The sequence below is a fragment of the Morone saxatilis genome, unplaced genomic scaffold (assembly GCF_004916995.1).
Source record: "Morone saxatilis isolate NCDOM2014 unplaced genomic scaffold, NCSU_SB_2.0 Contig14, whole genome shotgun sequence".
NCBI lineage: Eukaryota > Metazoa > Chordata > Actinopteri > Moronidae > Morone > Morone saxatilis.
This window is the reverse complement of record NW_023339696.1, coordinates 4284466-4300663: the sequence shown is the minus strand read 5'-3', so window position 1 is coordinate 4300663 and position 16198 is coordinate 4284466. Positions and strand designations below refer to the sequence as shown.

At 39.6% G+C, this 16198-nt stretch overlaps 1 protein-coding gene across 1 annotated transcript in view; it reads right to left on the bottom strand.

Annotated features, from left to right (window-relative positions):
* Positions 1 to 14828, bottom strand: part of LOC118322644 (meiosis inhibitor protein 1) — a gene marked incomplete in the record, with an annotated part of 52376 nt that extends 37548 nt beyond the window's left edge. Inside the window, 11 exon segments of the mRNA XM_035654376.1 lie at positions 265 to 364; positions 1286 to 1405; positions 1884 to 1998; positions 3365 to 3543; positions 5594 to 5803; positions 9582 to 9687; positions 10453 to 10526; positions 11685 to 11735; positions 13968 to 14091; positions 14332 to 14486; positions 14739 to 14828. Coding sequence (XP_035510269.1) covers positions 265 to 364; positions 1286 to 1405; positions 1884 to 1998; positions 3365 to 3543; positions 5594 to 5803; positions 9582 to 9687; positions 10453 to 10526; positions 11685 to 11735; positions 13968 to 14091; positions 14332 to 14475 — 1223 coding nt within the window.
* Between the last annotated feature and the right edge of the window lie 1370 nt (positions 14829 to 16198).

The following is a 16198-nucleotide window of genomic DNA, read 5'->3' as shown; positions in this document are numbered from 1 at the left end:
CCATTAAACACCTGTGTGAAAGTTTGTCATAATCACTGCATCAATTCTTGACTTATGACAAAAGACATGTTGGTCAAGGTTATTTTGACGTGACAGCAACCTTTCTTTGCTTACTGTTTGACCAATTGTGAAATATGGTCATGCATTCTTAAGTTATGACCAAAAGTCCAGAGAATGGGACGGACGGACAACATGAAAACGTAAAGCTCCTATCCCCGGCTATCGCCAGCATGAAGGCATGAAAACGTTACAGAGCAGTCTCACCTTTCCAGTATCTCAGTGAGAAGCAGCAGACCTTGTTTCGGCACTTCCAGGTTGGTCAGCCGCAAAGCCTCCTTCAGGCTGCGCACCAGGGATTCAATACCTAACACACGCAAGCACACATACTCATTGTGTCAAAGAAATACATGACTCCATTTTGCACATGACCAGGCAGACAGACCCCCACCACCCCCCAAAAAACAACACACATTTGTTTAATCTTGCTCAGTGTCGAAGTTATGACAGTGCTTTGACAGATGTCTACAACACTACAGGCTACAGCGACTGCCTGCATTAAAATGACTGACATGCTCATAAATGTAATACGTGCAGGAAGCACACACACATACACACACACACACACAATCTTGCATGTCAAACAAACAGTGGCAGAGGTACATCTTTCTAATTTACTGCAACACAGAATCTGCTGTATTGATATCGTGTTTATAGTCAACTAGAGCAAGAACTTAATATCACAGGGAGCGGTTACACCAGATATTCTGTGTACTGGCAAATTAAGTTTGTACTGCAAGAGGTTTTTACACAATTACTCATGAGTGCAGCTGAAGTGCTGCAGAATTAAAAAAGCTCCAAAGACAGTGGACTCTTAAATAAGTCATCTACACCAAAAGCATACAAACGCATACACATCTTTGTGTCAGAACAATAATCATTAGGCATGAAAATATTGACATTTCTGCCCATATGTGATTACTAGTTCTGTTGCTATTTAGTCTGATATTCTTACATTACAATAGCAGCATCTGCCTAGTTGAAATAATTAAACTGCAATGAAGTATGAGGTACACGCAAACTACTCCAATCCCACTTTGGAGGGTTTTTTAAAATGTCTTGTCACTGTCAGAAATATTACACAGTGTATATGCTGTCACGTGACCTGTCGTACCATGAAACCCCAAATCCTACAGTGACACCATCACAAACAGACATAACACAAACAGGGATGACATGATCGTGCCTCAGGAGTTGTGTTTTTGTTTTTTTATCCAACTGCTCTCACCATAGACAGAGTGACACTGGGCGAAGAAGAGCGGGTCCTCAGTAAGCAACACCAAACAGCTGTAGACAGACCACAGCAGCACCTCACTACTACTACTGGCCAGACGGTCGAAGAGAAACTCTATTTAGGAAAAGAGTAATGGAGAGAAAAAGAGAACTTGTGTGAGGGGATGAAGAAGAAGAGAACAGGGAACAATACAGATACAATTTAATATTCTTCTTTAGCATCATCATACAATTTCCAAAACAGTGTGTAATGTTTTCATGCTAATTTAGCAGGACACATAAAAAGGATCATAGTATTCTGTTTTGAAAGCCCCATAATATTCTGAAATTCAGGGACGAGAGTGAAACACAAACAGAACCCCTAAAGTGATGAAGAGGTAGATATAAAAGTAGAGGAGAAAGCAGCAAAGGCAAATGAGGAGAAAGAGGGATACACAGAGAGGCAGCAAGATAAATAACAAGAGAGGGAGTCAAAATTGAAAGCAGAACAAGGCAGAGGAAATTATTTGTAGAGGGCAAATCAAAGAAGGCGACAGCTTGTTCAGTTAGCATATCCCAGCCGCTGTGTTTGTGTGTCTGTGCGTGCATATCACCAGGTACGTCAGCCTTGATGAAGGGGCCGCTGCACTGACTGGGAGAATGAACCAGGACAGCAGCAATACACTTCGCGCTGATAGTCTGCAACATCTCATCGCCACTCAGCAGCAACTGGAAAAAAACATTATATGGCCTTAATTAGAATACACCAGTCACTAAGATGCATAGCATTCAAACAGCGTGCAGGGCTTCCACAGACTGTTTGACATACATAAAGTATAGCCTCTACAACACTGCCAGACTTAAAAAACTAAATTATAAAGCAATGTTTTGCCAATTGTCTGGCTCTCATCTTCAGTAGACTGTCTATGCTCTATGCTGCAGTTAGTTTATGAATGTGTCAAAGGCAAACATAAACACCATGAGCATGCACGCATGTACAGTACATCCAAGGTAATTGGTACATGCAATTAGTACTATGTAACTTGAAAATGATCTCTGAACAATGTTCAGAAATATCTGTTTTGTTTTTAAGAATCGTCTAAGCCACGGAGAAATGGTTTAGGTCAGGGATGCCCATTTATTTCCCAAAACTGAAACTTAATGGTGGTTCTAGGGCCACAGGAAAATACCTATTGTATTGTAAGGATGCAAAATGAAACTAGGATCCCAAGTTCCTTTAGTTGTCTAAAATGTCACTCTTCCCACTGTACAAACAATAGAACAGTAACATTACAATTTTTTAAAACTTAATCTGTTTTTACTTGAAGAATCTGGTGGGCCAATTTCACCTTTTGGTGGTCCACGGTCCCCACTTCCGGCAACCCTGGTTTAGGTGGACATACTATATAAGTGCAGGTTTGCTCATCATAGTTTCACTCTCACACCAAAACCCCAAAACATATTAAGAGTGCACTTGCTGTAACATCGGTCTACCCTAGTTTTTAGTTTGAAGCCAAAATCAAGTCACTGGGCATTGGGTGAGGTAAAACTATCAACATTACAATTATCATTATATTACATTAGTGATTTTATCTTCCTAGATTTATAACCCTCTATAAATAATAATAGCTACAAAGCCTTAGACAGACTTTGTGTGCTGTATATTACGTCATTTTGTACCAGTAACAACCACTAAACAAGTAAATTAGAGATGTGTTTTTATCTTTTATCTGTGTATAATAAAAAACTGACAATCTATTGGGTAGGATGGATCCTAAATAATCAAATATGTTTTGGGGGATTATTTTGTTAAGAGTTAGATTTTATTAAAACCCTGCACACAATGGTGATCTACAAAAAAAACTACTAACGTCATGAGCTGTGCTGTAATGTGAGTCACAACTGTGAAAATCGAACTAGATGTAATCTACGCATTGATTTCCCAGACATGTAGCACAAATATTTGTCCAGGGTAAACCCCCCCTGAATCCCTATTCAAAGGCACATTAATCCAGGATTAGAACTTCTTGTTATGATTATCGTCAGTGCCAGAATGCGGTTCTTGGGGGTGGGAGCAGGATGTTTGGACAGAGACCTTTTTCAGGATGAGAGGCAGAGGGCAATGGTCAGTGGACTGTTGCTCTTGGTTTTGGCTGAGGCTCTGGCTGTTGTTGGTGAGGCTGTTCTGGTTGTCACTGCACACGATCTGATTGCTGGGGCTGTTCATCAGAACTGACACTGCCTCTCCCTGCTGCACCAGCAGCCACAGCAGGCCTAACAGATGAAAGACAAGGTGTGAAAATAGATACTGATGACAAAGCAGTCTAAAAAAATACATTCGAACATATACACAAATCCTCACACTTTAACAATAAGGTTTTAGACAAGACACGAGGATAGATACATTTGAAATGCACTCATGAATACAATACAACACTGTATGTATATGTCGTATGGCTAGATTCTTGCCAGTACACAGCCCTAATGGATACACCCCTCATGTGGCAGTTTTTTACTTGGGAAAGATGTTGAGGTTAACATGACAAAAGAAGATACAATACACATATGTAATAAACATCACAAATAAGGTCCAGCCACAAGTCAAACCAAGTGTCATACAGATGAGCACAGAGTCCACAGAGGTCCTGCATTCGACCCCTGTACGAGTGCAAAGCTGTTTCACAGATTTCACAAAATGATATTATAGTAGGACAAATACATACTGTACACAAATGAGAACTCAAACACACAATCCAATAAACAGTTACATAATTAGCAATTAAATGTTGCCCAGCTGCAAGGATTTTCTTTTCTTTTCCAGCCATTTGAAGACAAAATAATAAAACACAAGAAATCATTTTTAAACATTAGAAAAAGTACATTTTTCCTTTCATAGAAAAGTCTTGAACACAGCGCTGAAGAAAAATAATAATAATCCTGTTTAATTCCTCCATTGTGCTGTTCTCACCGGGGCTGCTGAAGGTAAGCTTATTAAGATGAAATCAGTTCAAAATAACACAAACAACAACAGCAAAAGCTCAACTGCAGCTACTCTAAAGACTGGAGTAAAACAACCTTGCGCCTTAATTCCAAGCCCACAGTGCATCCCACCCCCCCTTAGTTAATACAGTGATAAAACTACAACTTTAAATTTCTAGCAGATAATGAGAGCGTTTCTTTTCAATAACTCCTCTTCACATCGTGTAGACCTCCATTATGGTTATCGCCAAAGCTTATTACCCTTACAACTCAAAACTCCTACAAGATAGCTCTTTCATCTCAGTGTAATCCCTCCTCTTTCTCCATCTAGCTTCACTCTTAAGTAGACTCTGGATGTTCACAGAGAAAGATGATTATGGTCGTGTTATTTTATGACCTGTTAACTTTTCTAAAAACAAACAAACAACAAAGCAGCTCTGTGTCATTATCAACAACCCCTGCCAACTAGCGGAGACATCTTATGATGAGACAGTAGTTCTGAGGTTCTGACGAATTTCTTAAAGTGACTATATGTGCATAAAAAACAGAAAACAGACTGGGAACAACATTATTGTCAATCATGCTGTAAGTCCACACCCTTAATAGTCCTCATCATTATTCTCTCCCGGGCAGCTTGGAGTGAAGTTTCACGAATGACAAAAAAAAAAAATCCTAATAGCCTTTCCCCCAGACTATCAGCAAACTAGTTGCTGTTGTGCTCAGCTCAATTTTTCATCCATTTTTAATAACATCCTCCCCTTATCTCCAGTTGCAAATTTTTCATGCTTGCCTAAGCTAAGCATACTGTACTGATCTCAACAACTTCAAACTTTTTGATGATAGCCACTCAATCTCACTTTGCCTATGTAGTGCATGATAAACCTAAATGAGGCCAATAATTTTTGCATTATTTCATCCAGGCGGCTAATGATGCTCTCAATTATAGTTTTATACAGTAAATTTGAAAAAACTAAGTTTCTACAAAGTTAAAAAAACAGGCTGAAAAAGTTATAAAAAGTCACTCTATATAGTCATTCAAACTTTCTGTTCAAAGAAAAATATTTGAATTTTGGCTATATCCTGTTCCAGACAGATGTATTGATTATTTTGTTAATAGTTATCTGTTAAATAATAAAATATATATATATATATATATATAAAACCTTTGAGTTTACTGTCATCCCAAATGTTCAACATGGTTCATCTTAACCAACCTCGACCTGGTTAAAATGTTTGAATCCCTCTTGCAAAATGATGAAGGGCTGAACTTTCATTAAAATTATGTTTTTCATATAACCTATAAAACTCTCAATATATAATAAGTGACAAATGTTTTTTTCCTCACCAACACAGTTGTTGATGAGTTGGGTGGAGCTGGCATTGGCCAACGTCTGCAGCAGCAGGATGCACAGTCTGTCCCTGATGGCAGTGGGCAAAGACTGGGCTGCCGAGCCCCCAGCTGTCCCGAACAGTTTGAGCCACACATACAGGACCGAAGCCTTCAGCGCCTCATCTGGGTAAAGCAAGGCTGAGCACAGGTGCTCCAGCATGGGCACTGATGGACATAAGGTGGGAGACAGATGAGTAAACACATAAACAAACAGAGGTTTTAAACAGGATAAAAGAAAAGAATACATACATGATCATATGGGGAAACAAAACCAATCAATATTTTACAATGACGGAGTAACATTGGAGAGAAAGTTGCCACAAAGATAAAAATGGATTGCAGATTGGCCACTGGGGAGAGAATGCAGTAAAGTGGCAGCCGGAAGAGCGAGCGAGTCTCTTCTCTTTGCAGGAATGCTGTCTGAAGGGAAAAAGAGAAAGGCAGAGAGGCACACATGGAGAGAGTGAGATGGCGTAAAAGAAAAAGATAAGAAGAGACAGATAGAGGTAGAAAGGCTGAGAAAGAGAGAGGGTGGGAGAGTATAAGATGTGAGGAAGGAGAGCCACACACAGATTGAGTCAGAGGGGAAAAGTGAGACAGAATGAAAAGACATAGAGATAGGATTAATTTACAGAGGACCTTAATGCTCTGTTATTTGCAGAATTAGTTGCAATATAAAGGCTTCATTTATCATCAACAAATAAAAACATAAAAAGCATAAACTCACTCACTTAAATATATTAAAGAATCTCAAAAATGATCAAAAATATAAAACAAATAATATACTGAATGAAAGCAGAGTGTGTGTACTGAACAGTAGGACATGGTCGCAGACAGTGGGCTGATTGTTATACACCATCAATCTACCATATAGCCCAGTGAACAAATGGAAACTCTCTGCCTATGACCACATCCACAAAATACAGATCAAGTTAAACGATTGACCAACAGCAGTGTGAGAAACCAAAGTACAGGCCGACAGTTGCACGCAACAATTTTATACGAGGATGTATATGCTGGCACAGTGTGGGGGGGGAATTGATTGATGACAGTTATAATAACCAAACTAGTGCATTAATGTGGATATAATCGAGTTATTAGAGTGCAGGGAACACATGATGGAAGGTGAGACAGAGAAAGAAGGGGCTAAAGAGCGAAAAGACAAGCAAATAAGTATAAAAGAGCGACCTTGAGAACAGAAGAATAGGCCAGGGCTGGAGGTGCAAGAGACAGAGGAGCAGAGAGTGAGCGAGTTTGGAAGAGAGAGAGAAAGGGATGGCATAGTAGGGGAGCCAAGCCCAAGCCCAGCTGCTCTGTGAAGCAGATCAAAACCCATGTGAGACAGGAGAGGCTCCCAGACATGTTTGATTAAACCAAAATATATGAGGCGGCCAAGATGAGAGCCAGGCGTAAAAAGAGAGAAGGAGAGAGAGCAAAGAGGGGAGAGGGGGAGGAGGGAGCTAAGACCTCCACAGAGGATGGAAATAGAAGGAACACAATGTAAGAGTGGTAAAATGGATGGGTGGAAAATAAAAGCCACACTGTTGTTCAACAACACGTTTTATGAGGCATGCATACAAACACAGACGAATAAAGAACTGAAACAAAAAAAGATTAAACATTGTTCTTCAGCTTTCTTTGACAGAGGAAACCAAAGGTTAATTTCCGTTTGACTTGTTTACTGTTTTGCTGCCCCGCTGTGCACTTTGAACTACTGCTCTCTGTTGGTTGTGTGATCTGCTCTCTACAGTATTTGTCTGTTGTTTTGTACTCATTGCTTCACGCTGCTTTAACTAAACCTTCTCTCTCTGGCTCCAGCTTGCAGTGTTTCCCACATATAAAATGCATTTGTTTGACCCACCCATATAAAGCTGAAAGCGCTGATCAGCCAAAATGGTGAATTAATGTGTAATCTTATTGGAGAAACTATGTCCTTAATGACTCAACTGTTTGATTTTAGAGCTCTGATCATCTCAGCCTGTGAGAAACTCTGCAGCTTGTACCATTGTCCTTTCCTTCCCTTATCATCCTTGTTATCTTTGTCTGCCTTCCTATTTCCGTATCTCATTAATGCTTCATCTTCCCTCCCTGCTCCCTCATTTGTTCTGTATCCACTCCTCGGTAAGGACCTGAGGGAGTAGGACAGAAATGAGAGAGGGAGGAGGGAAGAGAGAGAAGGAGAGAGAGAGAGAGGGGAGGGGAGAGAATAAAAGACAAACAGATTCAGGCAGAGAAAAGCAAAGGGGTGAGAAAAACACAGGGGTTAATCTTTTAGATAGACAGGCAGACACTGAGTCAGAGAGAGAGAGAGCAAAATGTGTCGGGTGCTCTGGGCTGCTGTTGTCATTGGCGCGCTGTTGTCATTAGTCCAAACAGCCCCACGGAGACTCGTTGAGTGACAGGCCGCAGACAGGCACACACAGTCAATAGTGGCAGCCCGCATCTCGCATCAGCATCGCAACAACCCACCACTACCTGCGGCTGCTCAGGGGAGCTTGTAAAACTCCTGAAAATACATGGGAGGTGGACCCATGTAGCATAGCAAAATAACTATAACGCTTGGCATAAGGCTCACATTCACTCTTGCCTGTGAGGACAAGCGCTCAGGCACGACACAAGCACACTCCAACGCGCACACACACACTTGAAGTTGATTAACAATGCTCATTAAACCGAGTGGCATAATGGTTCAGTGAGTAGACAGACATACAGGTGGTTGTGGCAGAGATTAAATCGGTGCGGTTGAGTGTGTATGTGTGTGTGTGTGAGGGGTGGGGGTGCATTATTGTTATGCCTCACTACACTGCAGAATTATTCATAGATATATCTAGAAATATATCCATATATGGGCGATTTCAGGGGAAAGGGTGAATGAACATGTATTTTAGCTTTTTTTATTTTCAGCAAGAGCTGGCCTGGGATTGGCTATGCAGATAGAATTTTAAGTACGGACACAGCACAGTTATCTCAATGCAGCTGGAGCGTAATTGAAAAGGTCATAACAGCTAGAGAGATTAAATTGAGAAGGTTCAGGGGAAAGGAAATGAAACACGTTTTTGGACTTTTTCAGAAGCAGCAGGAGTGGAATAGAGTTCGGTATGGGGAAGACTGTTTAAAAAATGGACACAGTACAACTATTTCTATGCATTAGGGAAATAACTGAAAAGGTCAGAATAGGCCGCTGTGATTGAATTGTGGATATGCTGGTGCAGAGTGAACAAAAGACGCTGAAAATTAAATATTCTTTCGTATCCTTCTCTTCTATTCAAGATAAACTGTAATATACATGTATGTAAATGGATCTCAGCTTCTGAGGCGAATTGACCCTGAGTTGCTTTATTTTCATATTCGGTTCTTTTCAATGAAGATCTGAACTTGACCATCTGAGATGTGACCCGATCCTAACTCAGTTGGATTTTTAACAGTGACCCAAACTAACCCGAGTCAAAGTTTTCTCTATTCTCCCCTAAAGCAAAATGCGTCTCTTTGCTTACCCACAGCAGCAGGAGGTCTGAGGTCAGGGGGCTGCTACAGAACAGCAAAAGGATTCAGCTTCAGATTGTAAAGCCCATTGAAACAAATCTGTGATCTGTGTTTTTGGGGCCATATAAAAAAAATTTACTTGACTTGACATCCCGCTCAAGGACACTTCAGCAGGCGAAGGTATGTAGAGTTACAGACAATCTCGCAGTAACTAAATAAGTAAATACATCACCTTTTTGTTCAGTATTCAAAACCTTAACTGGGCAGAAAGATATGAATTGCTGATAACATTTCCAAGTGCAAAAGCTGTTTATCACTTGCCACCAGCAACCTTTGGTGCATCTTTATTGATATGTACTGTAAGTGCTAGTAATGACCATAAAAAATGAAACCACACCTCCGTTTCTCTTTGTACCCCAGTGCCTACATAACTGTGAGTGGCCTTCTGTTACTGTCTCACCGTACTGAGTCACCAGACTATGGGCCACGTCAGGGACTGCTTCCACTAGGCTCCCCAAGAAGTTGAAGGTGGGCAGGAAACCCTTCCCACTGGGCTGGTCACTGAGCTGGACACGAAACACACAAAGTAACAGTTAGTAACAATAGACGTACAACAATGTAAAGCTACAAAGGAACATAGCGCAGGCACATATTCATAAGCCAAATCCCTACACCATGGCACTTTTGCTTATATGTTACGTAAGATTTTCAGAATCACCTCTTAAGGCCAGTTATAGCAGCACAGCAGGCATGAAAAAAGGGACTTCCACAATGACACGTATGATTTTCAATTTATATTACATTGTTAATGAATCCAACTACAATACTCCAACTTATACTCCAGATCCTTTTGCATATAAGTTTTTGGACACATGCATTTAATAAATAATTTAATAACTCAGAAAACAAACCAGCATCTTTTTCCATTTCTCAGATTAGATCAAAAATCTGTATTCTTAAATCCTTAATCCTTAAAATACATTTCCCTTGAAGTGCTCTAATCAGGCTCTTTTCTATAAGGGAGATAAGACCTGTCTGCACCTCTACCTGGTGTTATACCTCTCTGTCATCATCAGTAAACACAGCTTTACTATAATCTACCTGCAGCGTCGGCTGCTGAATGAGGCTTTTCCACTATTGCCTCCCCCAGAGGTGACACAACAGCAGCAAGAGGGAGACAAGCAAACTGTCTGTTTACTAAACAACCCTCGGAGGATATGCTGTTGGTTACACAAGTGCTGTTAAATATTTTAAGATGCTGAGCATGTTCCTGTGCCTGCATGTGTAAATGAGCAGGTGTTTCTCTATATGTCTGTAAATGTGTGCCTCACCTGTTTGTGTATCTCATCCAAAACAAAGCGAAGTGACAGCTCATTCTGGAGCTCCAGAAGCAGCTGAACCAGCACTGGCATACATAAACACACACAAATGCATGTATGTACACAGACACCCACGTAAAACCAAAAACACAGAAAAGCATTCATTAAATAAACATCACAGTCAGGTATTTTTCCACTTTTCTAGGAAAATATCAGAAATTGTGAGAAAGAACAAAATAACATTTCGAGGTATTTATTAATTTAATATAGGAGAGTAATCCAGAGTTTATCTTTTTAAAACCTTTGTTTCTTGTTTAATTTAAGGATTTAGTTTAATCAATGTTTATCTTTTAAGCAACTGTTATAATACCTGTTGTGCCGTAGAGATTATTATTACCTATTATTTTTATTACTATAACATCTGATGTCATCGCCATAGGGAGAATATGCAGGTAAACCTCTCAGCTGAAAACAACGCTCACATCATGTTAGCTGCTTTCCATGACTGCTTAGCTGATGTTAGAAACCTTCAGACATATTTTTTCAGCTTTTTCTTTCTTTTCCTGTGTTTCTCCTCACATACATACACACACAGATATGACTGCATTATTTATGGGGCTCAAATGAGTTTCAAAATGTATTCATGACACATTCTCTGTGCAATGAGCAAAAGCAGTGTTACATTTTAAGCACTTTACTAACTATTATAGCAAAGTGGTCCCTAAGGCATTTTGAGACAGCTACCATAAAATCATCCTGTCATTTGCACTTGGCAAAAACATTTTTGCATTTTGAAAGAAGTAGCTGCAGCGAAACGAACTGGTGGTTCACTGAGAGTCCAACATTCATACAGGAAGCAGAAAAATCTGTACAAACGAATCACTCAACACAAAGAGAAAACGTACTGAACAGCACAGCAGTGAGAGAATATCAACATGGGAAATTAGGTCAGAAATGTTAAATGTAGAAACTTCTATGTAGTCTTTGTAAGATCACCTTGGTAACCAGCAGTGACCATTTATCACACAAAGAGTGTGTGTGTGTGTGTGTGTGCAAGTGTCTTTGACAAAAAGACTGACTCATACAGTCCTTCCGTGTATGTGTGTGTGCATTCTCACACAGTCTGCATTATAATAACAATACAGAGAGTGTGTCTGTGTCTTTGTTTGCATGAGTACGACGTGAGCAGGGTGTGTGAGTGTGTGCACACTTATTGTCCAAACCACAATGAAGCATCTTTTCACCTTGGTCAACCTTTTCCAGAGTGTCTTGGTCCTTCACGGTGTGAAGCATCCCTGGGGACAGAACAATAATGACAGGCTGGATTTACAAAGCGTACTGTACAAACCCACTGCAATGTACAGAAGCCTCACAGAGGTATAATAAGAAAAAGGAAGCCATAACATGAGGATTCATACATGAAAAAGGGACAAAGAGAATATGAAAGGTACAAAGATATTAAATGGGGATTCTTGTTGTTGGGTGTTGAGGTCTTATTGATCATACTGTAGCGTCACAAATGTTGCATCGACTGTACTTTGGATTTGTTTTGCTGGATTTCCAAAACATGCAGTAACACAAAAAGAGCCATGTCAGTATAAAGCACAAATTATGTAAAAAAAATAATACTATTTCTATGGCTGCATCTGTTAATACTAAGCATGTAAAAAAAGGTCAATGTGTAATGGGGGAGATAAAGGGCATATATTGGATTATGTTCTCATTGGCACAGGTGGAGCGCAGTTCAGCAGACCATCCCACAAGCTTTGTAATGGCTCTTTTAATGTCTTATATTGGTCAGAGCTTTTACCAGCTTACCATTTTGCCACATATCCTCTCATTGCCTTAATTCGATTAGAGCTCAAATGGTGTCGGCCTAATACTTTATGCTGCAATAAGCTAGTGAAATTCAAACAGTGAGGAGGAAGTGTCAGTAACATCCTCTGAGGATGTGGTACCATAAAAATACACTGTGGTATAATTAAAACAGTGATAGAGTGTAAGGATTCAACGGTGCTTTCTACCTGCCATCCTCATAACATCTCCTACAGAAGCCTTCATTATGGTGAGGATAATATACTGGCCCTGGTATTAAAGTGTAAACCCTAATGCAGGGCTAATAAAGCCACTCTCCCCGTGGATCAGCATGATCTCATAGGGTCACTGGTTTCATTAGGTGGTTGTCACAATATTGATGACTTTATACATCCAAGGTGGACGGATGAGTGCTGTACCAATTCATCCCTCGCTCAAACATTGTCATCAATCATTGTATGTTGTTAACGGATGTGTTGCTGACCACTGACCACTTTACAAGGAGAATCTAAACTATCAGCAGAGTATAAAACTGCATGCCAAACGAGCACAAACGAAAAGTACCAATAGCTGATATTTGTGCCAATGTTCTACGACTTTGTCTTAAGTCTCAAGTATTGCCCCAGAAATTGATTTTGGATGAAAGGAGAGTATCAGTTAAATAATTAAACAATGCAATAACCATAAAATTCCCCATTAGATTTAATCTCGCCTTCATGAAAAATGAACATCAATTATAGCAAGATGAACAAAATATAATACCCAGTACTTAATGGAGGCACAAGTATCAGCCCAGTTCATCTGCAAATAGATGTACTGGTTCAACCCTACCACAGATGACAAGTGTGTGCCATTATTATGCCTATAATATGAAAGAACATCAGTGAACAGCAGGTCAACTCTATTATCTACATGAATCCTTTTATATTTTTTAACACTACTACGATATTACTATATTACTATATTATGGTGAATAACGCTCTCTCACTGCTAATGTGATAAGATCTATTGTCTCGGTTGTTCAGTCGAAGCTTGAAGAAAAGCCGTGATGTGACTGCAGCACTAGCAGGAGACAGTGAACTGACCCAGTGGAGATTAACTTCAAGGAGAAGGAAGGTCGTACACGCACACCCAGCAAGAGGTCTACAACAGCCAGTGCTGGTTAGTGTGACGGTCAATAATGGATTTTCACACTTACTGTTGAGCATTATATGGTAAAAAGAATCATACTGCCATTGTTTTTACAGATATTGTGATTGCAATATGATTCACGGTTAGTGGGAATTATCTTTTTTTTAATTTTATTAAAATTGTGATGATGTTGGGGTCTGTACCAAACAAAACAAAACAAAAATGTTTTCTTAAATCTGGAGAACACGATTTGTATTTTAGAGACTCTCTGCAGCACTACAGTACTTTATTATAATGCTTTTTGGACCTTTATCAAATAATTGCAGCTTCTTGCGATTTGGATATTGCACTTGACCATATTGCAATTGGGATTATATTGCAATGCATTGTGCAGCCCCGGCTCTGTTACTACAGTGAGCTTCCAAACACACTACACCTACTGTGCATTACTGTGCATTATGACTTATCAGCCTGCCTTACGTGACATATCTTCGCCACCAGAGAGACAACAGTTGAGAGATCAAAGTCCTAGTCCTTCCTTCACATCCTGATCTCATGCCATATGTGCCACCATTTCTCACCCAGCAGAGAAGCTGTGAATCGCAGAGAGACTCTGTGGTCCTGCCGGAGCAGCTCTCTCAAGGCCCCCGGAGAACACTTCAGCACCCCGCTGATACCAGACAGGGCAAACGACTTCCTCACCGACTGTGCCACAGAGATAAAGATACGGGAGGGTAAATAAAGCCTGTGCATCAAGGGGAAATAATAGGGTTATGTATTTTCCATAAACAGATTCCTAAAAAGCCTAAAACAGGAAATTCTGGTTGATACTACTCACCTAACATAACAAACACCACCCAGCCAACTAGAGGAAGGATTAAGTTTGGTATGGGAGAAGTTTCACATTCAGATAAGACACAAACAAGCTGATGACATGTCCCTCACCGCTATATCGTCGCTCTCGATCATCTCAATGACACAGGCCACACAGAGCAGCAGCCCGCCGCCCTCCGCAGGCCCCAGGCGGCCGCTCCACTTCGGGTCGTGTCTGTAGTGGATCTTCTCATGAACAATATCCGCGCCCGTCATGTTGGTTCAACCTGTTAAACAGAAACATATATATATATATATATATATGTACTAAAGCTTATCAAATAGTTTTACAAGTCAGGCAGGTGAGGAGAAAGCTAGCTATGGTTACTACACAGCTGGACTCATTATGACGTTAAAGCTAACTTAGCTAACGCTAATTAGCCCCTGGCCCGTCATGCTCCTGACAAACTAAAGTTTTATTTTATAACTAAAGTTTCGACAACGCTGTCACATAAAGTACGTTTTTTCAGTAAACTAACCATTAAACTACAAACTAATGTAGGTTAACAGAGGACAATCCTGCGGACGCTAGCTTTCAGCTCCAAGGTGTAAAGACCATTTTTACTTCCTTTTATTTTTTGTAATCAAAACTTTATTAACAATATAATATACATATACATAAGTGCAAAAACAAGTATAATGGCAAATAATACACGAGTGCTGGGAACATTTTAACATTATGCTATAAAAGCATTTTTGAGAAAAGTAGTTAAATATTAGTATAAAACATCAGGGTTTAAATAATTTAAAAACATTTCCAAATTGTGATTTTACATTAGAAAAAATAAACAAATAGATGTTTCATCAGCATTATCAATAGATAATAATAATAATAATAATAATAACGATAGAGTATGTCTGATTTTAAAATACATTTCTTTGATTCTATGTGTGTACTAAGGATTAAAGAGTCAGGATCTTTTTCGGATGTGTATAGAACAGAATACACTTTATTGTCCCAGAGGAGAGATTTGTCTTGGCCACAGTGCTACAATCTGTTGCTTCACAAAAACAAACAAACATACATCAGAATCTTAAAACATGAAAGACACATTTGACTATCTGTACATTTTAACACTGACATTACGGCAGCCAAAAGAAGAGACTATAAGAAACTATAAAAATTAAAGTGCTATGGTGCTGGTATAATTAGATTTGGTAATACAGTTCAGCAGCTCGATGGAGATTGAAACGAATGATAACTTCAGTCAGTTTGATTTGCCACACAGGAGTCTTCTCCCTGATGACAGAGGTTCATATTCAGAGAAGAGGAGATGTTAAGGGTCTGCGATGAGTGCCTGTAGTTACTCTGTGCATGCTGGTCAGCCTGCTTTTTAGCTGCAATGTTAAGTAGCCAAACTATTCTGTGATTCCATATCTGATGATGCTCTCTAGCCCGGTAAACGCCCAGTAAAACATCAGCATGATCTGGCTGCTCACTCCATACAGTCACCTTAGAAACTAAAGTCTCTGCTGCAGTCTATTGCAGAGGTTATCAGCAAAGAAGGTTGTCTATGTGGACACCTAAGTATTGGCTCATCACTACAAATGTGAACACCAATAGAATTGACCTATAAGAGCACCTTTGCTTTTCTTTGAGGAATTTGACAAACATATTTATTATTACATTTCTTATCATATATGTTTATACCATTCGGGGAAAAGGAAGATATCTGGGACGAAAGCATAAAGTGACTCAGTTGGATTGATAAGTTGTATTCTTTGAAGGGAAGTTGTATCTAAAAAGTAATAGGAAAAATTGTGAGAATAATCTTGATATATATTAGTAACACAGGGGTGTATCGCTGTTAAAATTTAAAAAATAAAAGAGAGGTTGATGTTTTAGCAGTGTATGTAGCTGTTGGTTAAATGTTCTTAGTTACGTAACACTAAATGATTGGTTTAGAAAGGTGAAATCACAAATATCGTGTTGACGACA